The 24,914-nt window shown below is 40.7% G+C and overlaps 2 protein-coding genes across 7 annotated transcripts in view; one reads left to right on the forward strand and one right to left on the reverse strand.

Annotated features, from left to right (window-relative positions):
• KBTBD12 (kelch repeat and BTB domain containing 12) overlaps nt 1–24,914 on the reverse strand; it is a 57,300-nt gene that overhangs the window by 14,282 nt on the left and 18,104 nt on the right. For 2 of the 4 annotated variants that reach the window (XM_074836790.1, XM_074836787.1), the window contains 5 exons: nt 20,917–20,977; nt 18,244–19,378; nt 17,035–17,305; nt 13,595–13,745; nt 1,494–1,691 (listed from right to left, as the gene is read on the reverse strand). In XM_074836790.1, the coding sequence (XP_074692891.1) occupies nt 1,494–1,691; nt 13,595–13,745; nt 17,035–17,305; nt 18,244–19,313 (1,690 nt within the window). In that variant the 5' untranslated portion in view covers nt 19,314–19,378; nt 20,917–20,977. Of the gene's footprint in view, nt 1–1,493; nt 1,692–13,594; nt 13,746–17,034; nt 17,306–18,243; nt 19,379–20,916; nt 20,978–21,817; nt 21,863–24,914 lie in introns of those variants that run through there. The other 2 variants (XM_074836789.1, XM_074836788.1) reach the window with 2 other exon arrangements.
• MGLL (monoglyceride lipase) overlaps nt 1–24,914 on the forward strand; it is a 115,281-nt gene that overhangs the window by 5,587 nt on the left and 84,780 nt on the right. For 2 of the 3 annotated variants that reach the window (XM_074836799.1, XM_074836793.1), the window contains exon 2: nt 1,812–1,941. In XM_074836799.1, coding sequence (XP_074692900.1) covers nt 1,923–1,941 — 19 coding nt within the window. In that variant the 5' untranslated portion in view covers nt 1,812–1,922. Of the gene's footprint in view, nt 1–1,810; nt 1,942–24,914 lie in introns of those variants that run through there. The other variant, XM_074836794.1, reaches the window with a different exon arrangement.

The following is a 24,914-nucleotide window of genomic DNA, read 5'->3' on the forward strand; positions in this document are numbered from 1 at the left end:
TTCAGGTTGCACAGGTAACTGCAAAACTGGCATTTTCTAACTTCGACTTCTTGTTTTCCAATCTAAATAACACTTTTAGTGCAGGGGAGTTCTATACATAATTATATAGTTTGCAATAGTACAGTCAGGAAGCTGGCATTATACACACATACAAAAGATGGCCGTCTTGAAATCCACAGGGGGACTTCCAACCTCTCCCAGAACTACCACTCTTTATACATGACTCAGTAACAGAATGTGGTGGTATTGTACAGAGAGTGGTTTTATGGCTCCGAAGCTACCTTATTCAGAAAGTCTCATACTAATCTGTTAGTCATCTTGAATGAAATTGCTTCATTTACCAGTGCAAGTGATCAGCCTTATGAGATTTGTACCCACTAACTTTAGGCTTTTTTATAATACTGCTGAGAAAAAGACAAATATGATGGCACAATGTTTCCTATGGAAACAGTGATGTACCATAACCATAACTGCTCTGCGGTCACAGAACTTCCATCAGAGATGACACGAGAACACACCTGTTAGAAAGCTGCCATACAATTGTTTTCAGGAAGCAGCTTGCTCAAACAGTAGCAAGTGAAGGGAGGGAAAGGCGAGTTGTGAACTACCTGATGAAAATCATCATTCTAAAATAACAGCAGCTTTAAGTTTAAAGTTTTTTAAGAAAAAGTCGATGCAACTGGAGTCAGTGTAATGTGAAGGACATGTCACCCAGTGATACCACGTGGCCATTCCTGGGCAACAGCGAGCCTGACATGACATTTATTAGCAGTGGATAATGCATCTGTATTACTGCTTTTTCCTAGAAAGGAAATTGGGGTAGCAGCAGCATGTAGCAGAAGACTAAGTGTTCGTGTTTTGAGACTCTCTGCATTTATAATGAAAAAAATAATGGTTAGCAGCACTGGAGATTTAGATGGAGCTAAGCACTGTTGGAAGGAAGAAGACTTAAAAGAAGAAAGGTGGCCATGGGGCTAGGATTATTTAAAATCACCAGATCTGGAATTTTAGACTCTTTGTATCTCAGTTCCCTACCCAGACTCATTAAATACACAAGCTTTTTCAACACTGATTATGAAAAATATGTAAGTAAATAGGCAGAGCCAGATAGCTTGGCTAAAGACAGATGGATAGTGCCTTAATCTTCAGCAAATATGCCCAAGTTCTTTAGTGTCCATAACACACTAAGCTACTGATCTCAGTAGCTCTGGAAGCAAATCCAGAAGAATTCTGCTGAGGTTGTGGATTTGGTCAGGTTTAGCGCAGATCGGACACATCCTGAATTTTTCATGTTTTGTTAAGGAAAAAAGCAAAGGGCAAACAGAACACAATTCATATTGACATTAGGAGCTGGCAGTCCAAAGGGCTGAATCAGCTCTGTGGCTCCAGGGCATGCCAGTGCCACCTGATAGGGTTGGTCGGTCATCACGTCAGTCTGTGTACGGTGCAACTGATTTCAGCTATGTAGAGAAAGTCAGTGTCAACTTTAGTACCTGCTCCGTGAAATCCTCCGCAGAGGTACAGCTTCCCTTCCACAGAGCCTGCGCTGGTAGAGTTTGTTCTTAAGGAGAGGAGGGGAGAAGGCATAGGAGGTCCATCCCTCCAAAAGTCTCCATCAGGGTTGTAAATCTCCACTGCATCAAGACATTTCCGTGTCTGTCCTCTGTCTTGACCAAGGCACCCAATTCCTCCTGAAAAAGATACATAGGTCAAATGTAGCAGTCCCAGGTTCTGCAGAAGAATACATTGCTGGCTGCATCATTTTTTGTTTACATGTCCTCATCTCCCTCCCTTTCTTTTCCCTTTTGCAGCTCCAGAAGTTTGTTAGAAAGTAAACTTAAAGCAGAAGCTACTGCACGTTATCTACAGACAACAAAGCAAGATCCTTTCTGAAGTCTTGTATCAAAGGAAGGACAAGCACCATGTCTTCAAAATGCAAAGGTATTTTGTCTTGTTTTCTGTCTATATAGTAGAAATTGTCATAATTACTTGTTCTGCGTGATGGACAAATTGCTTTATCATTAAGCTGCAATGCATCAAAAACTATTCTCCAATTACTGTTAGTGGATTTGACCCTCACACGTGTTAACCAACAATCATTTGGATTTGTTGGTTAGTTGTCTTCAATAAAAGAAAAAGATTACACCCATTTCTTAAGGGAAATCAACTTCCAGAAACAAACCCATCCAATATGCAAGAGTGCCAACTGAGTTATCTGACAAGCACTACTGTTGAAGGGTTAATTAGGATACTCGAAGTCAGTGTGCAGGATTGAAAAAGAGCCCAGTTTTCCTTTCCTGGGACATACTGCAACAGGCTGCAGATGTAACTGAGATCTCAGTGCACACTGAAATCACAGTGTAAACACTACCTTTCCAAATCCTTTCCAGTGATCAAATGCAGATTTTGAATTCACAGTCTTTGGTTCTTGAGAATTATTATGCTGACGTACCCTTGCAGGTTTTCCCTCTGTGCCAATGGACACAATACCCTGTAATGAGCACTGATGGCACGCTGCAGCAGTTCTTTTGTGCATGCATGTGTATGCGACCACTTTTAAATATAAAATGGCTGCAATATGCAAGCAATTTCCACATGAAGGCTAGCTTTCCAGATACATGTGTTGGACTGCTCAATTGTGCAAATCCAAAATGCATTGTATGGCATGTAATTATGCCTTTGCATATGCAAAGGGAAAGGACTGCAAGTATAACCTGTGCAGGTGCTTTTAAAATATATTGCCCCTAGTGCTGTTAAGCTGGTCTGTCAGAGAAATGAACCCCTAGAGATCAAAGTTTTACTTGCATATGGTTTTCCATCTACCTCTTAATACAGATTGGGGTTTTTTTTCAACCTTTTCTGCATTCTCCAAAGGCATTTGCAAGAGGCAACTACATGTAAATAGGGACCACAATGCTCCAAATTTGCTACCACTGTATTCCAGATCTGTATTTCAGAGTCAGGTAAAGATCAGATCAGTTATCCCTGCATCAGAGCAGGAAAATTAGAGCCAAATTCAGTGTCCATTATCATCAGCAGGAAGTTTTCCTCCAACTGAACTTAGCAGCATTTGACTCGGTTCAATATTTGAATTTGAAAACCTTCACTGGGTTTGGTTTTCAGCTCCTTTTCCATGCACAGCAAATCTTTACTTGCCCTAATACCTACCAGCAAGGTCCTAGCAGTTTGTATGAGGTCCCCCTCAGCGTGTGCTTAAACAAGGCTAGCATCCAAATACTTTCACTACTAGCTTAACACCCCCAACTAAGCAGCATTTGCTCTGATGGGCTCCTTCTCTGAGGCTTGATTCACCCAAAAGAGCTGAGGTAGGGAGTAATTGTGGCCATGGGATTTTGCTAATCATTTCCATGCCAGAAAGGGAGTTGTATGCATCACCATGCTGAGCCTTTGTCACAAAGGAGCCTCACTGAGCTATTCCTTAGGACTATTTAGAAACAAGAATAAATTTCAGGATTCAAACATTTACTTATTTTATTGTTCTTTATGCCAGAAGCATTATCCTCTTCTATGCAGTGTTCTCCACTACTCCTTAATGGCTTATAAGAGAGGTGCCACTCTAAGAACAGGACACTATTACCCTAAATTTATCAAGTTAAAAGGGCTAATCAAATTTTTTAACTGATAAGGCTATTTAACTGATTGCTTATCATGTAGTCTTTCCAATTCTATAGCATCCTTCAAGTAGAATCACGGAGTACAGCGTGCAAGACAATTTGCTACCAGGGTATGTGCAGTCTATAGAGTGCAGTGTAACATAGAAAGAGATACTCAAGGCAGTTTTAACTGGGAACCAATAATATTAAAGCTCCCCACAGACTAATTTGATCAGTTCAAAAGACAGCTTTGTGGTGCCAAAGACAGACTGCTGCTGGTTATCAAGCTAGCTTTTTTTAAAATTAGCCCAGGTGTTACTGTACACCACTGAAGGATATGCACTTACCCATAAGAAAAGTCTTTGTATGAAGAATGAAAGAGCATCTTGTTCAATCAGAGGAATGAATGGTACCAGTTAGGGAATGCATGCAGCGTGCCAAACAATAGCTTTGCTGATTGCCGCGATATTTCAAGGCGGGGACAGTGGACAAAATACCCCAGAACTCTTCTAGAAGTGTAATTGCTGTTTATTTCTTAGTGCATTTTTATCATCATTTTCTAAATTGAGTAACTGTGGGGCATGGTAACTTCAGAAAGAACAGAAAAAATCAGGTACAAAACTGATACAGCACAGTCAGTGACCTTTTGCAAGAAATCACAACCGTTACCAGTTAATGAAGACATTCAGCTGCCAATCCAGGGGATCCACTGCCAAACATTTTTCCTGCATAGTTATTAGAAAAGTAATTTTTCATGACCTATTGGAGCATCTTTTCAAAAGTTTAAGAGTTACCACATATTTTCAAGCATTTATGAAACCTTCATTGGATAGTTTAAGCAATTTAAAGTTAACCTCCTTTAATCCTGTCATTACTAGAGACAGTCCTGAAGGTACAAAACATCTCCATTTTATTTACACGCTCCACAGCCATTTCGGATAAATCCAATTTCATGTTCAATTTACAAGGGTGAAGCTAAGTTCTCAGCAAATAGAAAGTAAGAAGGAAAAAATCAGAGGGGAGTAAAGTTTAATTTTCAAGCTTAGAAGAATGGTATTCTGAAAAAACAAGAGATCAGGAATTTCAATCTCCTCTTATAAAGCAATGCTAACACTGAAATATTGCTAACGAAGGAATCTGAGGATATTAGAATCTACCAGCACTGCTTTGCTGTGTTCCCAGATGCAGTAGTTGAGAAACAGTCCTGTGAGACAATACTTTTTTTCCTCTATGGAGACTGATGTCTCAGGCCTCTTCCCAAAGAACTGAATACACAAATCAGCAAAAAAAATAATTCTGAAATTTAAATCATTTTACGTCTGCAACTGAGTGGAGGCATCTCACATTAACCAGGCTATCCATCATCTACAACGTATATACCATGCAAGACTCCAAATTGGCAGAAAAAAAGAAACTTGCTGTGCCAGACAATTCAGGCTGCTTTGTGCTCCATCACTCATGACTCCAGATCATCCTGTCCCACTGCCTTCTTCATTCAGATTTATGAAACCATTAGGAGTGCAAGTGGAGACTTACAGAATTACAGTTAAGACCATGAAGAGTGTCTTTATTTCATGTTCTCTGGGTAGAGCAGATGAACAACTGAGTTCATGCTCCGCTCCTACAGGAGCCTCTACATAAAATGGGGGTAACCTTTAAGAGACTAAGGCAGAGCACAGTAAAGAGCACAAAGAGGTTTAGATCATTTGGGGGAGACTCTTGTGCCAAGTGACCCACCAGCAGTGCATGAATCTGTGCTTGCGATTGTACCTTAAACCACCCAGATGGGGTCCTTAAACCACACATGCTGTGGTCACAGCCTCCTGGGAGCCCCAACAGGTGTGCAAAGGGCAGCAATTGCTCTTTCCATGCCCACAGTCTGTAATGGGTGCTGTGAGGGTCCTATGCCAAGCCACACTCACCTATCTCATCACAGAGCAGGTGAATTCAACACCACCTGGCTTAGTTCTCTGCAGAAAGCCCAATTATGTGTCCTTTGTGCAGGGGGAGCTGGATTTCTCACTGGGAGTTTTGAACATTTCTGTCATTTTCACATTCATCGCACAAGAGGATTTAATCCCAGAACTCAGTCTTCCCCCCACCCCCACCAAATACACCCTTTCAACACGTTAGGCTTTTTACATTATGCGCTTTCCCTAGGAGATATTTCAGATGCCACTGAAGTGAGTGAAGCCACCTTTGTGTTCCCAAACCCATTAATGCTTGAGAGCTTTCCATATCACGCTTGGATGATTCTGCAATCAAATATACTTTCAAGGGCACTCTCTAAGCAGTGGTTCTAATGGACTTTAAATTTAACATGAAGCTCCATTAGTAAAATAAATATATAAATACAATACAGGATCTTTATTAAGAAATCAGGATAGAGAAGACAAGCCTTTGATGCAAGAAGGCAAAGCAGGGTAGGTGATGTGATTACCACGTCTTCAGAATTTCAATGAGGTACAGTTCTGTGCCTTGCTATACCCACATGCTGCTCGGAGCTGACTAAAGGCAAAACATATTGCTCTGGCTGAGGTCAAGTGCCTCCCCCTTACTCCACGCTCATGTGAGAAGACTGAATGCAATTTGAGCCACGTCACCTCTAATAACAGAACGCCCTTCCAGCACTTGAGAGGAAACATCTGTAATGGCAGTGAAGTGGTAAAGAGTCACTGGTAATAATTAGTTCAGTGGGTGCAAAAGAAATAAGTACCTTAAATATATCTACATGTATCTATAGGAGCGAGACTGACACGTAGTTGAGTTTTAAGAGATTTCTTACAGTGAGAACAGTCAGCCACTGGAATAACCTCCCCAAGGAAGCGGTGGATTCCACAGTACTGGACACCTTTAAGATTCAGCTGGACAGGGTGCTGGGCCATCTTGTCTAGACTGTGCTTTTGCCAGAGAGGTTAAACCAGATTATCCTTGAGGTCCATTCCAACCTGGTTGTCTATGGTTCTATGAAGACATAGGGAGCATTTCTACTTACACATACCCAGTGACTTCACTCACATCACTGATACTTGTAAAAGCAGGCACTGGTGCAGAGCAGTTGCACTTCCAAGTCTCATCCACACCAAGCTCTTATGCAACTAAATCTGCCAGACAGCCAAGTCCAACATGCACATTTTTTTCCCCCAGGATAGCCACCCAGATCCAAGTCTAGATTTCTCATTGCACAGACAGGCTGGCTGACCAAAATAACACTACAAAGTGGTAGGTGGTCCAGATAGGACTGAAAGCAGCTTATGTACTCCTCTGAGAGGCACAGGGTAATGGTGACATCTGAATATCAGACTTGATACCATTTAACTTGGTTCTCCCACTAACAGACAGCTGAAATTAGACATGAGCTACAGTCTCTCAGCCAGGGCAGTATATTTGGGAGCAACAAGAGCAGAGCTATTCCCAAAGGGAACATGACCCAGGTAATGAGCTTACCATCAGGGCACAGCTCTACAGAACCAGAGGCATTTGATTGCAGAGGATCCTACCAGCAAGGTAACAAGAAGTAGCTAATGCCCCTAGGCCTGCATTTAAGGTGTGGGTGGAGGCCCCAGGTGATGCTGGTCAGGATGATCAAGACCTATTAGTGCCCTCAGGGCCCTGAAACTGTAATTCTTTATCATGTAATTAAGTCTTCAAATCACAGTACTGAGCAACATGTATTCTTACTAACGTCTCTTTGGATTTTTATTAGAGGAACCTGGGAAATGGGTGAAAAAAAAAGGAGTAATTCTCCAACAAGCAAGTGAAATCTAACTTTTACCTCATGTAAAATAATTCACTATTAAATTGATCTTTGAATGCACCATGGATTTAATAGCACTAATCTCTTACGTAACATTTCCCTTCATTACTCTTTAACAGCACTCAGGCTGAGCATCTCAGCACTTATGTTGCTCTCTCACTCTCTGCAAAGCAGACTGCGTAGCCGGTTTCTCAGAGAAATAAGGGAGCAATAAAGCTAGCTCTGGTGGGCACTTCCAGAGATGAAACTGAGAAGCACTGTCATTCTTTACTAACACAGAGCACAGCAGATGAGGTAATGCAGCTTGTAGAAGACATGAGGGCAAAAGATTGATTAGAAGCAGGGCTGAAAAAACAGGTGATTGTCTTCCTAAACATGGTCAACGCTGCTGTTCCAGCGCCTTCTCCTCTAATACCTTGTTCTCATTTCCTTTGATAATCCTTAAGTAAGTAGGGAGCATTTCTGATCCTGTCTATCAGACCAAATTTTTGCCTTTTTTGTTCCTCCCTGCACACAGGCACTCCAGAGGCTGTTGCACAGGTATAACAGTGCAGAATCAGGCCCATAAGCTGCTACTTGTCAGAAGTTGAAAGCATATTTATAAATAGACATGTTTATTTTAGAAGAAGGTGTTATTCAAATGCACAGTTAATACTGAAGACTGAAAGCTAAAATGTCTCCTTCCAGCCCCTCCTACACAAGCTTTCCTTTCCAGAGAGACCCCAAAATACATATTCAAATAAGTATTTTATGATTGAGATATTCAGTATTTAATTGAACCTCATTTAACTGCTTAAAACTTTTAAAAGAAGCTCTCAGCAAGAGCTCAGGGATAAAAAACAAGTTGTAAGAGGTGGAATGCCAGGCTAAGGAGGAGAAACAAAAATTCTCTGATTCCTAAATCTTCCCTACTAGGATTTCTCATTTAAGTCCTTCTATATGTTCTTATTTATAAAGCGGGAATTATGTAACATAAAAGCAACACATGGTTAAAGCTGTCATGGTGATATGTTTTTTTACCAGTGACCTGTGTTTCAGAGACAGTGGTTCTACTGAATGTGTTTTAACATAAGCTAATGAATATGGCATTCAAACAGATTCATTTGGATAACTTTTCCTAATTTGTCTGTTGGCTGTAATGAGTTTTCAGAGACTTAGCTGGAAAGGATATTTTTTTAAGCAAGAGATTAAAATGCATGACCTTAAATAGAGCCCTCCCATCTGGTTTTCTTCCAGAAGTGTCTCAATTGCTTCTGTCATTAAGAACACAATACTGCTCTTTCTTGGGCTTTCCAACGAATATAGTTATGTTCCTGGGAAAATATGGAGAGAAAGAGCTAAGACCAGTCAAATGGGATGAATAGGAGAAAGGATTGTGAGCCTTAGGAAATGCTGTTCATTTACTTATGAGGATTATGTACACTGTATAAATAGCATAAGATTCTCTAGGAACATTACACAACAAACAGACAATTATATTGCCGGATTGCTGATTAAGACACATGGTACAGGTTCCTGAACAATGCTATTACTCAGACCAAAAACTCTAATCTATTTCTCATTTTCCTTCCATCAGTGTGACTCTAGAATAATTCCATTTAAGTCATTAGGGTTTTACACACTGGAGCTGGCAATTAGGCTGGGAAGAGTTTTTGGACAGTGACTATGTACGCTTTGTTCTATGCCAATAGGACTTTTCAGAAATTAACACTTCAAAGGCTAAGTGTCAGATTCTGATCGGGGTTAGAACAAAATGGGTCTGACACAACACAACTGAGATCAGCAGACTACTTACTACAGATTTACACCTACATGGATGAGGGCTGCTACAGCATCTTATTCAAAGCTAGTGCCCCAGCTATGCTTTTGTTTCATATTTATGATAGAAATTGCATTTGTGCATCAGAGACGTTAGAGAAGATCAACTTTTAGTGCAGTGTTATTCCACTTATGCTCTAGAGTCCCACCTAATCCTGAATGTGCTGACACCTGCATGAGCTGTACAGGAAGACAGAGATCCTGCCTGAAAGAGCTGACAAACTTACTTCATTTAAGGAGTTTGTTTTCAAGAGTTGCTTGAAAGAAGTCTCATCTCTCTGCAAGACTACTTTATGTACCCAGCTAGAGCTATATATTTCTTTATTTCATGTTTTTATTTCTGGGAAGCGGGGCTTGGTCCTCGTGGCATACAGAGGATACCTTGCATTTACCTGTTTCCACCTTGCTTCCCTCCCTCTCCTTCATCTGCCCCCAGCAGCCCCCAGTGGATCTTCTTAGCTGGGTGAGGACTGCAGGAGGCCCACGGAGACAGTGCACCATGTAAGGAACAAGTATGATATGAAAAGAGGGTGATGCTTGCAGGGATCCAAGCAATGCGGTCGAGCACACTTCTGAATTGCCCCTTCCCTGAGTGCCCCATGACCGAGGCTCCATGGGAGCCCGTTAGATGTTCAAGTTCTGTGCACACATGCTTCACCGTGGGGAACTCCCATTTGGAGTGAGGAGGGGTATAAATGGCAATGGTAGAGACTCCACAAAAGTCTCTCTCTCATCTGTAGCACAAAAGCTTAGTCATTATGCCTGAGCATAGACATCTCTGAGATCACAACATGAGGAGAACCTACAAGCTGTAATCCTCTTCAGAATGTGTCTTTGTGCACAAATCACCCCTGACAGCATCCTTCTAGACTCCCAGAGTGCCCGACATTCCTTATGAAGCAGGGTGATGTCTGAGGAATCCACAGCTTTGAAGAGCCTGCAATGGTTTTACCATCCTCATGGCAGTTGCTATTCTTTGGTCTGTCACTATCAACCTCTGTTCCTTCCATTCCCATTCTCTCCTGAACATCATCTGCATGATCAAGTACCACATCAGCCAGATTAAGAAGGCTTTCACTGTCTTTCTTTCAATGCCATGAATTGCCCATGCACTCAGCTGGGGTTACTGTCGCAATTGTTCCCAAAGGAAAACCGGACCCACCTCACAGCCCAACAGCCTTAGAACTCGCAAGGTAACAAGGACTTGTCACCACGAATAAACTGTGGAATGTGGCTTTTCTGTGTGAGGTTTTAATTACAGTTGGCGAGTGTGAGTTTACAGCTGGAGATGAGGCCATGTGTGATATCAGCAGAATAAGATGCCAGTATCAGTCACTGTATCACTGTTTCCAAACAGAATCATTTGGAAATTGCTTCATTTTGAGAGGTCTTGGAAAATCCTTTCATCTCTTCCACAGAGTTTTCAGATCGTGATGGTTAACAATTACCAACCACATTGTCTTCTCAATTTTAACAGATAAATCTTTATTTCCACACATGCTGTTAAAGGTGGATTTAAACCAGCATATCCAAAGGTAGAATTTTGTTGTCATATCATTTTTGGCTCAGTGTCAAGTTTGCCTTTCAATTAAAAAATTAGTTCTAATATTATTTGATTTCCTAAGGAAACAAGACTTATGCAATTACCCGCACTACATCTGTGTTCTGTATCTGCATTTACATTATTTTGTCTGCCTCTCAAGCCTTTGGCGCTTGTTGACCAGTTTCAACCAAATTTTACAGATTTATGGATGTTAAAGCCCTCGCAAGGTTTGTGAAAATAGGCAATCAAGAGTTTGTGAAAAAAGCCCAGACCTAGGTCAAAATGTCTTCCCTGCAATCGATATTCATGCTACCTGATGGTAACTCATTTGTGTCTACACTTGCTGCAGAAACACAACGGTAAAAATAGCACAATCTTTCCCAAAAATCTGCTCCCTGGAGTAGTGTGTGAGCTTAGTTACCTTTGGTATAAATCACAAGCAAGTTTGTTCATTACAGTGAAATTACCCCAGATTTACACTGTCAAAACTGAGAACAAACACCACTTTTATGTACATTTAGTTACATTTAGTGGCAAGAGTGAAGGGTCCAGTGCAGCAAATTGTTAATCTCAGGATTAAGTGCATTGGTTCCCTTAGGACTGCTCAAATAAGGACTGCCCATGGGAAGGTGTGTGAACCAACAGTGATGGAGACAGAACAAGAGCCTGTTCTGGCCCATGCACTGATCTGATTGTTAGCAAAGATTTTTTCACAAAAAATATTATTGGTATGGGCTAGCATGTAAGAAAGAATTCAAGTCAATGTTCAGCTCCCTGAATATTGCAGCACTTGCAGCTATACATAATAAAATTATGCTTTTTATTTTTTTACAATAGCAAAATGCTTGTGAAGGTCTGTGAGAGCATGAACTTTCCTCAACACCATTTAAACAGGCACTTTCAGATTTAATACTGTGTTTTGTGTTCAATCTGTACATTTCATTACTGTAATCACTCAGATATGTTTCTTGCTTTGTGAGATTTTGAGGGAAGAAAAGGGATGCAGTCTTCCTTATTAGCAACTCCTTTTCCTTCTCTCAGTGTCAGGCTTGCTGTGAAGAAGACTGTCAGTTTGTTTTATCACATGCATCCCAAGGCAGCTCCTTTTTTTTTCTCCCTGACACTTTTGTGTCATCACAACATTCGTGGTCTTGATCTCAGAGCACTTCTTACTGAAACACATGAATACAGCCTTTCTCTTCCCAACTATTACGGCTGCTTCTGCTGCCCCATTACAGCATCAGTGTCAATATAAATAATTGTATATATTTAACCTTTTACAAAGGATGGAGTTTCCACATTTTTGAAGCCCCTTTGAGCCTGGGCAGACAACACTCTCGTTATTTTAACAGCATACTGACATTCTCTATCACTAACCTTTGACAATAGTGAACTGATTTTCTGTTTGCAAAACTCTCTTTTCCTTACGGGCTTCTTTCACCTTTTCTCCTGATTGTGCCTATGGGCCCATCTCAAGCCACTTAAGAGAAAGAAGTTTCTCTAAAAGAAGACAAATGAAGTGTTAAAGCCATTTCCCTCTTCGACTGCAAAGATACCTTTCTTAGATACACCCCCTGCAAAAAGATTCCTGTACACATGCCAGGAACAAACTCTCCTTTATCCATGGTATATACCAACCCAGACAAAACCAGAACACCCCTTATACAGGAGGTGTATTAAGTTGATAAGACCGTATTTATTGTGTTCTCTTTGATAAGCTTGTAAGCAGGAGTAGTTTGAAGCAGAAGGGATTGAAAGGTCCTGAGGTACTGATGTGATTGCTACCTTCTTCATGTCTGATGCTGCCCACGGGACCACGGGAGCATAGAAGAGCATAAGTAACTCACAGCCCACCTGTGGATTAATTGACTGTATTAACTGTTTCCCCACTTCTTCAAGAGCTTTCCAGTCATACACCTTTCTATAATCCTCGTCTCCATCACTTAGACACCTTTCTGGCTCCAATTCTGCTTCCAAGGTGCCCCTTTCAACTTTTTCCCCATATCGTTCTCAATGCCTGCAATGCCTTTCTTCTCCATCTGCCTTTCCCTGCCTTACATCATCATTGTCTTTTCAGAAAAATTCCTTGATGCCACCTTCTGAGGTGTTTGCTGGTGTAGAACAGGTGATGTTCTTTCTGTTGGCTTTGACAGTGTTTGGGATGGGGCCATGAAGGATGGTCTTTGGGAAAAGGGTTATGTTACAGATGGACTGTGGAACTGGGGATATGGATGGGGATCATTTTGGGACAAAAGACTCTTTCACACAAGTCTTAAAACTTTGGGTCAAAATACTGTTTTGAAACAAAAAACTGAAAAGATTCAGTAAAAAAATGACAAAATGAAAGATATAGATTTTCCAAAAAAGACACTGCATTGAGGTGGGAGGAAGAGAATGATTCATGGAATTTTATCAGAATCCACAAATAATGTTGGTTTTGACTGGGAGATCCAAATTATTTTTTTTTTCCCTATGGCATTCCTTCATGATGCTGGGTATGTTCCTTAGCTTTTTACTGCTCACCTGTGAAATGCTGCTAACAAGGCTTCTCTACCCACCTTTTAAAGTTCATTATTATTTATAGCGCACACTGATACTCCAAAGAAAGGTAGTTTAAATAGCAAAGTATCTTTGTTACGTTAATCCAGAACACTAAACATTTATTTAGTTTAATCTACATAAATTAAGGAAGGAAGAAATGATGCAATGAAAAAATAACTCTAGAGACATACTATCCACTTAGTCCAACATACTTTCTCCTACGTACATAGCGAAGGGTGAGATATTTCACTTCACAGAGGCAAATTGCTGGAAAGAAGAAAAAGGCATGGTACTATCTGTTAAAAATCTGTTTCCTCTTACCCAAGACATAAATCTCGCTGTTGACTACGGCTGTGCTGAAGCGGTATTTGGAGTACTTCATTGGCGTGCCTTCTGTCCATTTGTCTTGGCCCGGGTCGTACCGAAACGTTCTGTTACTTAATCGATCCGGCTCATCGTCAGGCAGATCCATCTGTATGAAATATGACAGCCATATAATAATACAACATTTGGAGTCCTCTGCACACGCCTGCATGCAATTAATCACAGCAGACAGCTCAGCAGATAAATAACATAAACACATCAATTATAGCTGCAAAGTGATTCATACTCACTAGGGTTTAACAGCACCCATGACTTGTGGCTGGGATACACTGTAGAAGGCAAATGAATAAGAGGGCATCTATATTCTGCAGCGATAAAGCTGAGGATTTGGGTAATAACAATACATTCAAGGCCCCAGCTCTGGCAGAATGTACCTCTTTCACAAGGCTGCTGTAAAGTCCTAATAATAATAGAGGGAAAACCGTTCTATCTGACATTTTTTCTTCCTGCTAAAGGTTGAAATCTATTCCCACTGCTCCTCAGACTGGACTGTGAGTCTCAGTGAGGTACTTTGCTGGCCTTTCTCACGTCTGTATATGTACTAACTTATTCTCAAGTCATTTGCACGTTTATTTAGTCAGCCTAACCAAGTAATGTTGTTCACTGCTGTAACTTCCCCTTCAATAGCTTTCATAAAAAGCTCCTAACCCCCGCTATATCTTTGCTGCCATAATACTCTTTTTATACTCACTCCTACTCCTCTTGTTCTCTCTAATCTTCTTCCCCTTTCTGTGCCTGTCTCGTATGATGCAGGGAACTCAGATTATGTTTTCTGGGTACGACACCCTTGAATGTAAGCAGTAGGCTGTGGGGGGAGGATCCTGAAATATTTCGGGATGAAAGGTTTCACATAGAGAGAGTGAGAAAGAGAGAACTACTTTGCTTGCTTGTGATGGTGTTATATGTGTTCTTGCTTTGCTTGTTATTTTTCTTTCCCAAAAGACCTTTCCAATACTAATGTCATGGACAAGATAGGAGAAGGCAAACTAGAAAGTAAATATATAGCCCCTTGGTTACTCCCTGTAAGTGCCCAGGGGCATGCTCTTTCTCCATGGTAAGTGTGAAACACTAATTTATTCACTGAAAGAGGGGTAAGCTGTGTATTTTCAACACAAAATAAGCATATACTTAGGAGCAGGCACCATCTGACATGCTGTAAATTCCCATCCCACCTCATTTTTGTGGTAACGTTCACCTCAAAGTGCACCCTGTGCTCTTTATGTACAGGAAACATAACATTTAGCAGCCCTTCTCTCTGTCTCAAGGGTCTGAAACCTTCCTCTCAGCCTCCCCAAAAGCTTTCTTCCATTTTAAGAGTCCCCAGTTACCAAGGCTGGAGTTGCCTGGGTTTTTAACTCCACTGGCATCAGTGAGGCCAGACCAATGCTGAGCCGGAGCAATGCTGCTGTGTGTCGAGCCCTTGCCCTCCTAAGCTGTCATTTTATGTCCTGGCTTGACTTTGTCTTGTCTTGATTCAATTGCAAAGCCCGAGTGGGAAGGGAACATGTATTTATCTCTGTCCTGTAATGGACACATGCGTTTACGGCACTCTATCAATGCTGCGTTGTTAGTATTTGTTCAGGATTGACAGAACATTCAGTGCTGCTTGAGCACAGGGACAACTCCTGGCTTGACGAACTAATTTGCTTTCCCAGTGCAGCTGTGGTAGCCCCACATATATAATCACTGCATCTGACAGGTGAGTGTGGGAGATATATAGTACCAGAAGAATTCATCACTCTGCAGTGATGGCCTTAAAGCACTTTTTTTGAAAGCTTTAGCTGATTTGTTCTGACCTGTTCCAGTACTCCCTAATCTTACAAAGCTATGTTTTTTAATCAATTACTTACAATCTGCTCATCTCAAGCCTATGTACATATAAACTCAGACTCCCATGTGTTGTTACTGACAGTACTGGTCAGCAGGTATCCATTGCAGGTGTTTTTGAGGTGCCTGTATTTTTTTTTTTAAAACCATTCTTGGCTCAATATTCCTGACTTGTGCTTCTAAACAACTTTTCCCCTTACAATCTGTTCTGGATAACTATTAAGAAAGACAAAGCTGGTTGTCTGATTTCAGCATCTGTCTTTGTGACACAACATATCTTTCAGTTCCAGTTTTTTTCCAGACAGATTGTTCCTACATTAAGTGCTTTCATATTTTAATTCTTTAAATAGTGAGGTATCCTTGCTCAGTTGTTTCAGTACCAGAAATACTCTCTGATCTTTCTGTTGTCTCCTTTGGGGAATCCTGCACTTAAAATATCCAAAGAGGTGGAAATCTTGTTTGCTGAATGCATCTCACTTTTAAATACTTTAAACAGTAATTTATTTCAAGAGAACACAAACCAATGAGATGTGATGACAGTCTGAACATATTGCTGTCGGCAGTAAGGATTACAGATGCTCTACCTCATTGTCAAGTAAACGTGGGGCTTTATCTTGAATGCTCAAATTTAAACTGCACTGAGCAGTAAATAAGAATGGGCTACACTCTTAAAAAGATCTTTCACTCTGGGAGGAACTGGAGAGAGCAAGCACTGTTCCTGGCATCCATCCTCCTTGTAGCATAGTTCTGTATAGTCCCTGTCCTACTGAATATGGTATCTGTGGCCCTGCTGAAAATTCCCGTTAAAACTTTACATGGCCAAGCAATGCAACGGAAACAAATTAATGGACTGATTGAAAGAGTCTGTTTTCCAGAGAATGCTTTTCATTTAAAATATATTATAATGAAAATCAAATAAATGAACTTTAGTTAATCAAGAAAGTTTCCTGAGAAATTGAGGTGAACTTTAAATTCCAGGTATAATACTATCCCTGAAATTTACCTCTCTACATGCTTTTCAAAGCAGGGCTCAGTTAAGGGCCCCTGTATGATTTAAATACCTGTATTTACTGATACCTAGAAAAATAAAGAGGATGGTGTATAAGGAAAGGCTGAAACTAATCCATTTTTCACAGCCTGTCATGACAAAAAAAGTGCCAAATATGTACTGAATATCATCCTAGTTATTTCAAGTTTTTTTACACAAATAAGGTGTTTAACCCAGTAGCTATTTCAAATGGAACCCACGTTGACATGGGAGATGTATTTTAAACTCTCGCTCACTGTGCACATCTCTGTGAAATAGCTGCGCTTCCTGAAGTTGGTATTTACAGTGAGGATGGCATAAGATGGACATTATTCCTCTTCACCCTGTTTGACTTTCCTATGAAAGATGTTTAATCGGAGGAATGTGAGCAATTTTTTCTTCTATTATCAATGATGTACTATTCCTATGCAAGAATCACCACAAAATTACACATCATATAAACCAAGCACAGCTCTGCTTGTTAGTAAACAAACAAAACAAAACAACTGGCACATTTCTTAACCTGTGGTGTCCAGCCACCCAGCACGTAGAGCTTATTCTTCACCGTCACTGCCACATGGCAGGCTAATGGCACTGGAAGAGGCGCCGTGCTTCTCCAGGTGCCTTGCTCCATGGAATACTTCTCCACACAGTTTGTGACCAGAAACTGATTTTTCACTTTCATCTGCCCTCCTATCACATAGAGATCGTTATGGATAGTGCCCAATGCATAGAGTTCACGGAGCTGAGTGGTGCACAGGCTGTGCCAAAACTGGTTTCCTCGTGGGTGGTATCTGTAGGAAAATCCAAAGTTGTAAATGCCCTGGTTCCCTGAGGTCCCATCAGCTTGTTTTGAATCATTACCCCCTTCATCGTCAATGTTTATTCAGACAATGGCACAGTGACAAGAGGAGCTTTCTCCTTCACAAGGAAGTTAATAAAATTGAGCCCAATATTTGCAAGATCAAGCATTTTTAGTATGAGGAATCCTAGGCATCCTTTCAAAGATATTTGACCCTAATTAAGGTAAGAAATCCCTTATTTCTGTATGTGCTGCTCACAGTTTCCACTGAAGTTAGTGGGAAGAGCGAGAGCTCAACACTGCTGAAAATAAGGCCACTGCATCTGTCACAGTATGGATTTACTTCCTTAAGTTTAAGCATCTGTATTTGAAAATGCTGCCACCATTTTCTAATTTCAACTTTAATCCAGAAAATGTCTGTGTTTCTTTAAAATGAGTGCATCTGAAAAAGACATGAGTAAAACCAGAAAGCTATCAATCATTATCCTCGAATCTCTGAAGTACTATCATCAACATAACAGAGAAGTGTTTTCTCTGTCTTACTGGATTCCTTGAGTCATTCACTTGACTCATTTCCCCCTGCTAATGACCTAGGAAAGAGTATCCTAGGAAAACATTGAGATTTGAGTAAGGAGAATATAAAATCCACATACATTGATGTAGGATCCAATCAAGCTCATTTACACAGAGATGCCACTAGAGTAAATCCTCCTTTTTTCAGGAGAAAAGGCATCAGGATTTGGTTACATGTATATAATTCAGTGTTATGAAGATAAATTGTGACAAATTGATTAGAGTAATCAAAATCTCTGGGAAAACTTTGAAGTAAAGAGTGCTTTATCTAATGGTCTTTTTTTTTTTGTCCCCAGAAACATTATTTGGATTTAAAATTTTTGAATAATTAGGGATTTTCTGACCGAGGGTACACACCTATAAATTTCGATGTTCCTGGTCTTTTGTCTAGACATTTTGACGGCGCTTGCCTCGCCTGCCACAATAATATCATTTTTCTCAGTGACGACACCAGTGCAAACACATCCTAAACCCTCTCCATACTTTGGAGATGAAATGAAGTAAGTCTTTTTTGTCGCAGGAGCGTAACAAAAACTGGCATCTGCATAGCTACCATGTCTTGACCTAATGCCAAGAGAATTGTTGCCGATGCAGAGCAAGAGATCAGTAGTCTCCATGCCGTATCGCAGGCTCAGAGAAGGGTGGCTGGATAGTCTGATGGTTTTCAGTGCTTCCTCAAACATATCATTGCATTCTGAATTGCACAGAATCATTGTGTTCCTCTTCCGGGCTTCCACAAGAAAGGAAGGGCTGACAAGTACCAGTCTCACTTGCTTCAGGAGCTCAATAAGGTGCTCTACACGTGACTTTCTGCTGTACTTGACCCATCTAATGACGAGGTCCAGAATGGTCTCCTCCCTGGAAATATTCAGATCATCTGATTTTATGAGAGTCAACAGCTGCTGGAATCCAATCTCTAATATTTCTTCCTGTAAGCTCACCTCAGCAAAATGCTGATATAAGTATTTCCTCGCTTGATCACATAAATCTTCTGCCCCAATATGGTTTGCAAAGTAGTAGATGCCCACACAGTTGGAAGCATCCATATGGTCCATCATGTACTTCTGACACATACTGCAAACATCTTCCATCTGCGTGAAATACGCAGCAAGCGCAACAGTCTGCACATTCTGATTAGTGAGGTGCAAATCTGCACTGTACATGTAATTGAGTATGACCGACACGCTCTCTGCAGAGATGTCATACAGTACCACTTCTCTTTGCGTGCATTCAACCAAGCCACAGGTAAACATGGCTTTGAAATAGGGACTGAAGGCAGCCAGCACTACCTTATGGCAGGGGAATTTCTCACCTTCCGCAACTAGGACGACGTCAATTATCTCTGTTGATTCTTTCATTCTCTTTACTTGTTCCAATAAAGTCAAGCTATGGCTCTGCTTTCTTCTCTCCTCAGGCTTATGATCCATGGTTGGTCTCCAAACTTCCTGTTTTTAAATCTCCTCAGAATTCAAGGTCTTCATCAGGAATGTTTCTAGAGGTAGAAGCATAACATAGTCCAATAAGAACAATTTATTAGACAAATTAATATCTAAAGATAGTAATTCTATGGGGTGTTATATAAATCAGTAATGCGTAAAAAGTATGTAAAATTACGGTGAGGTCTCAGGCTCAAGATCACTGAGACAAAATAAAAATCAACACTTCAAGTGTTCATATATTCAATAATCTCCCCCTGAGTTTTGTGATTATTTAAAGAAAATTACAGACAGTCTTTTCCAGCTGCCTTCTCCCTCCTTTCCCTGATTCTGATCCAGAGCCTACTAACATCGAGGGAAAGATTTCCACTGACTTTAATAAACTCTAGGTCAGGCCCTTAGTGCCTTGGCTATTCAAGTTTTGTCTCTCACATACACCTAAAGGACATTAGTCCTTGCGTAGATGCTGAAAGTACCTTGTATTTTCAACAGCTCCTTATGTTACACAGCTACGATGGAGTAGTGCCTTTCAGCGCTCACAGCTCCTCTCAGACTAGGAGTTATGCCTAAGCAGACTTCAGAAAAGGGTTTTACAAGACTAAATAATTGGAAAAACATTAGACTTGCTTCTCTCATTAGTTTTTATAGTGATCTACACCTCTGCAAAGCGGGTAGGAAATAAAGCCACTAGTACAACCCAGCTCACTGGCATTTTATAGAGCCATAACGGGATGTGTGAATGTTTAATACCCTGCCTTGCCACCAGACTTGGCTGCCAGTTTGCAGAACGGTTTTAATTCAAATGCCCTGTGCAAAGCAGTTAGGAAGCTGCTGCCTTATCACTCTACCAGTGGATTTGACTCTGCCTCATCGTGCCCCACTTCACCAGCAGCTTTCTCCCCAGGCTTCAGGCTGAGAGAGTCAACACAATGTTGTAGGCACAGACAGCTTCCACCTCTGCAGTGTGGTGGCAGAACTGCCAGGAAGCAACTTGGTCTAATTGGCCAGATTCTGTACTCTTTCACACCAAAGTGTAGGTCACTGGTTACTGCAGAGTTGCTACTGGTTTGCTTTGGGATAAATAAAGGATTAGGAAATAGGGACCAGCTTTCAAACTGTCCTCCCACTTCTCAGCAGGATGCTTAAGTGCTGCAGATTCACAGAGTTTTGGTTCCATTTACTGTAACCTCAAATGGGATTTTTAATTAAACTGTAATTATTCACATACTCACTCTAGTCTTATTTATGGGGAAAACAGAAGGACCTTTATGGTCCTATTTCGGTTTTTGGGGGGGCCTTTACTGAACCTCTCAGGCTTTCAGATCAGCAAGCTGCAGAATGTGAGGTGCAGTGGTAGAGCTGTCAATGGGAGAATGATGTTTATCCATCACTTGAGGGGTGCCAGTCCTTAGCACACTTTTTGTCTCTAATGTGGTAGTGAGACAGTTCTGCTGTGGAAATGCATTAAGGATTCGTGTCATGAATCACCAATTCTCAAACAAGTCCTAAAGCTGAGGTATAGCCAAGTTCAAACACATTGTAAACATGCTATGATTTGCTTTATGAGACTATTCAAATTAGTAACATTCCTCACCAGCTTAAATATTTGCAGGAGCAGGGTCTTGTACAACAGATTGAACTGTTTTTCTCAAATCCTGGAAGTACAAAGAGTTGTCTGTTTTCATTAAAGAAATATGTATCAACATAAAATATGAATATATGAAATTCTTTGAAATCCACCTAAAGGTATTTTCACAAACAGATCAGATTTCTCTACAGTTCTAGCTAGATAGATTTTTTCAAAATAGTATAGTTATTTCCCAGGTAAAAAGGAAATCTACAGCTATCTCATCAAACTCAGACCTACTCTTTTGGCTGTTCAGTTGTTTTTGGAAGTAGTCATCATTCTGTTTTAGCAAATTACATAGATTCCTCACTTTAAGTGCTAAATTAAAAGCTAGGCATGCTTTAAGACTAGCATTTCCTTGATTTTATCAATTCTTTCCATATTCCAAATCTGGAACTAGAAGCAATACATCTGAGAAATGAATCTGGGTTATTACCAGATTTCAAAAATGGATTTGGAAGACAAAACATTAACTTTATAGTCTGAATGTGGGCCAAGCTCTGAGCTCTTCTCATGGTACTTTTAAAAATCAGTCAAAGGCAGTAAGTTTAGTACAAAAAATAAAACAATGGTATTTCCAAAATCTAGAAATTTTTTTTTTGCTGGCTACACTGAAATGAAGTACTGCATTTGAGAAAATGTAGGTCTCAATCCTGCATCAACTGCATCTGGAGCAGTCTTTACAGTCAGTATAAGCCTTTTATGAGATAAAAAATGTTCTTTTTTTTAAGTCCACAGGATAATTAGGTGGCCAGTTTATTGTTTACCTCTCTTGCTATTTCATCACCTTGTAATATTTGATCTTCACTGCATTTTGATAAAGGAACCGCACCATATCTCAAAGATCATGTATTATAAGCACACATACCTTAAAACAGATGAGCTGTAGTACCTTTAACCAGGTTGTTCACCCTCCAACTGGATAAAAGTGTTAATAACTACCAACAAGACTGCAATCCTGTTTAGCAATCTGACTAACCAGGGTTTTTCCTCCAAAATGATCAACTTCTCTCCTTTCTCTTTTGTGATGTCAGAGCTTCACACATCCTCCAGCTTTTCCATAATGGACAAAATGTGCATTTTTAATGTGAAGAACAAGTGAGATGATTAATCATCATCATCTTTCCCAGACTTTTGTACAGATCAGGAAGAAGCAATGTGTAGAACTGAGTTATGATTTCACTTCCTTTGCTGGTCACCTTTAAGTTTTCTTTCACTGTTAATTTAGCTTTCTTAAGAGGAACACTTTGTCTTTGATTACAGCGTTCATCAGATTTGTGAATTTTATGTGTTCATTTACCAGTGATTAGGGTATCTGGTACAACATGCTCACAGCCGTTTTCTCCTCTCTTTCATCATTAAGACGTTAGCAATAAGCATCTTGAAGCACAACATAGCTCATGCCACTTATGCACTACTTTAGGCACGAATTATCTATGGAGAAGCCCTACGCCCACTACCCAGATGATGAAGGGCACTGCCCATCTGCACCCAGTGCAGGGTGGTCTCCTCTACCGCCCGCAAAGCTGCTGAGTCGGCCTCTGGGCCTCCTCCCCAGGAGCAGCAGCAGAGCTTCCTCCAGCCTGTCAGTGGTAGATGGTGCGGCCTCCCCTCTCCTGGAGCCAGTCCATGCCCAGTCATCACCTTGTCCTTGGACTGAATTGTGCAGGCAGTCTCCACCTTGCAGTCAGGATCACCCGCAACCCCCCAGCCTCCTCTTCACCCCCCTCACTGAGCTCGGCAGAGCACTGCTGCTTCCCCAGCCAGAGCTACAGGCAGAGCTTGGTTACTTTACACTTTCAAGAAGACAGTATTTGCCTTTCCTTGTAAGAACGCACCTTCCTCATCTTTCATGCTTTGATAGCACGCCAAGCTCCTGACTGAACCATACTCAATAAAATCGTGCTGTCGACTTGTATGTAAGTCTACTTTCTCCATCCTACAGCTGAGGAAACTGAAGCTAAAAGGTTAAAAAAACCCCAGGATTAAAACCCAGGGGTGAAATCCTTTCATTAACTTCAAAAATTCATCCCTGTGCCTTAGCTACAAACTTGTCACTCCCCTCCTGGCTTTTAGCAGTGTTTAGGTGAGGTCATTGGAAGGATATTAATATTCTCCTTTATATCACTGGAAAGACTATTAAAGAGTAATAATGAAATGGTGCTGCTTTGCTTTCCCCTCTGGGTTACAGAGGAAAAAAGATGGTACATTGATATTAAAAGAAAGGATAAATGTGATACAAATATAATTTGCAGTGAGACACTACACTGAGATTGTGCCAGAGGCTGGGTTGTCATTATAAAACCTCCTGTGCAAGACTCAAATCCTTTGTAATGTCACCAGGAGCTGAAATCAGAGTTATTGCCTTATTCAGAGTTTTTGGATATTTTTTTTCTTCTATTGTGAAAAAAGGATTCAGGTGCAAATCTTCATTTGATGTTATTTTATCTCAGAGTCAGGCTGTTAATTTTCCTCCAATTCTGGCTGCTACTTTAATTTTTATATCAACTGTTTTGTTAGTCTGATTTCACTTCTTTTTTTGCCTTTGTGTCATGAACCTTATGAAGAGTCATATATAATTTTATGCAGGAGCTACAGCATACGTTTTGCAAGGCAGTAGGGTGCTGCATGAGCAGTTCAAAACATAAATAAGCGCACTGCTGTGAGCTCAGCTCTACAGCTTTTATGAGGCTATCAAACTATAAATAAATGCTGTCCTCATTTCTCAGTTACACTGCAGCCTCTTTGAACTGCCCCAGTGCAAAGGGACTGTAAACCAGATGGAAGTATCTCATCAGGAATTTCCCTTAACCTCTGAAAAAAAAAAGCTACCGTGTAATTGAAGACATTATTTTGTCTGTATTTTTGCCTGGGACACAGAATTTTCTTGTCTTTTCTCCCAGTCCCAGGGAATCTCCACTTTCCCATGCTGCGGTGGGAGGGTGGGAGCTGCGGGACCCGGCCCAGAAGAGGTCACAGCACCCAGCGTGGGGCAGCAGGCTGCAGTGCGGGGGGCACCTCCTGCATCCTCCTCTTCCTCCTCTGCCCCCTTTTTTTTTTTTTTTTCTTCTTTGCCTTAATGAGGCTGCCCTGTCTTCAGCCTGCCTCCCTTCAGGTGCTGAAAGGATCAGAGTTCAGTCACATCAAAGAACCGGTGCCTCTGCCTATGAATTATTTGTGCTTCCTTTGTTATCAGTAAGCTGAGAAGCAAATCTGTTAATTGTATGCATTATGACATTTGGCTGACAGCCACAGCGAGGCAGAAATCAGTACCCAGATGATAATAATGTTATAATCTCAGGGTTTAATTATGAAGGCCGTGCTGGCATTTAAGATCAAGATTTTAAACCATGCAAAAGATTCTGCAGTGCTCAAGAAGGGCAAATAGTAATGCTAATCTTGATATAAGGAACAGATATCATAAGAATACGATATAGAACGAAAGCTGCTAGGGAATTGTAGGTGTTCCTATATCTATAGGATAATAGGAACTATTCTCTTAATTCTGATACCTAGAATGATGCTTGAAGAAATTATCACATGATTGAATTATAAGAATTTAGAGGGTAATAAGGTGATAAAAGCAGCTATTGCACCCATTTATCAGGAACAAATTGTGTCAATCCAGTCTAATTTTCTTCATTTTTTCAGGGATAATAGGGGATAAATTAGATACTTTGCCATGAGTGAATTTACTGATATGGTCCTACATGACATCATTGGAAACAAATTGTGATGAAATCAACAGACTAAACATAAATTAGATGCCCAACTGGCTGAAAAAACAGATTCAAACAGTAGTATTGGTGGTCAGACTGGGAGGCATTGCTAGTCTGTGGCTAGAGATCTGTGCTGAAAAGGTCACTCATAGTTTCAGGGAACACTTACTTTCTTGCTTTGACTTAGATATTATTTCTTGAATTAATTTCATCCATGCTGTCCAGATAAAATTTACAAATTTGTGT

The sequence above is a fragment of the Strix aluco genome, chromosome 11, assembly GCF_031877795.1.
Source record: "Strix aluco isolate bStrAlu1 chromosome 11, bStrAlu1.hap1, whole genome shotgun sequence".
Lineage (NCBI taxonomy): Eukaryota > Metazoa > Chordata > Aves > Strigiformes > Strigidae > Strix > Strix aluco.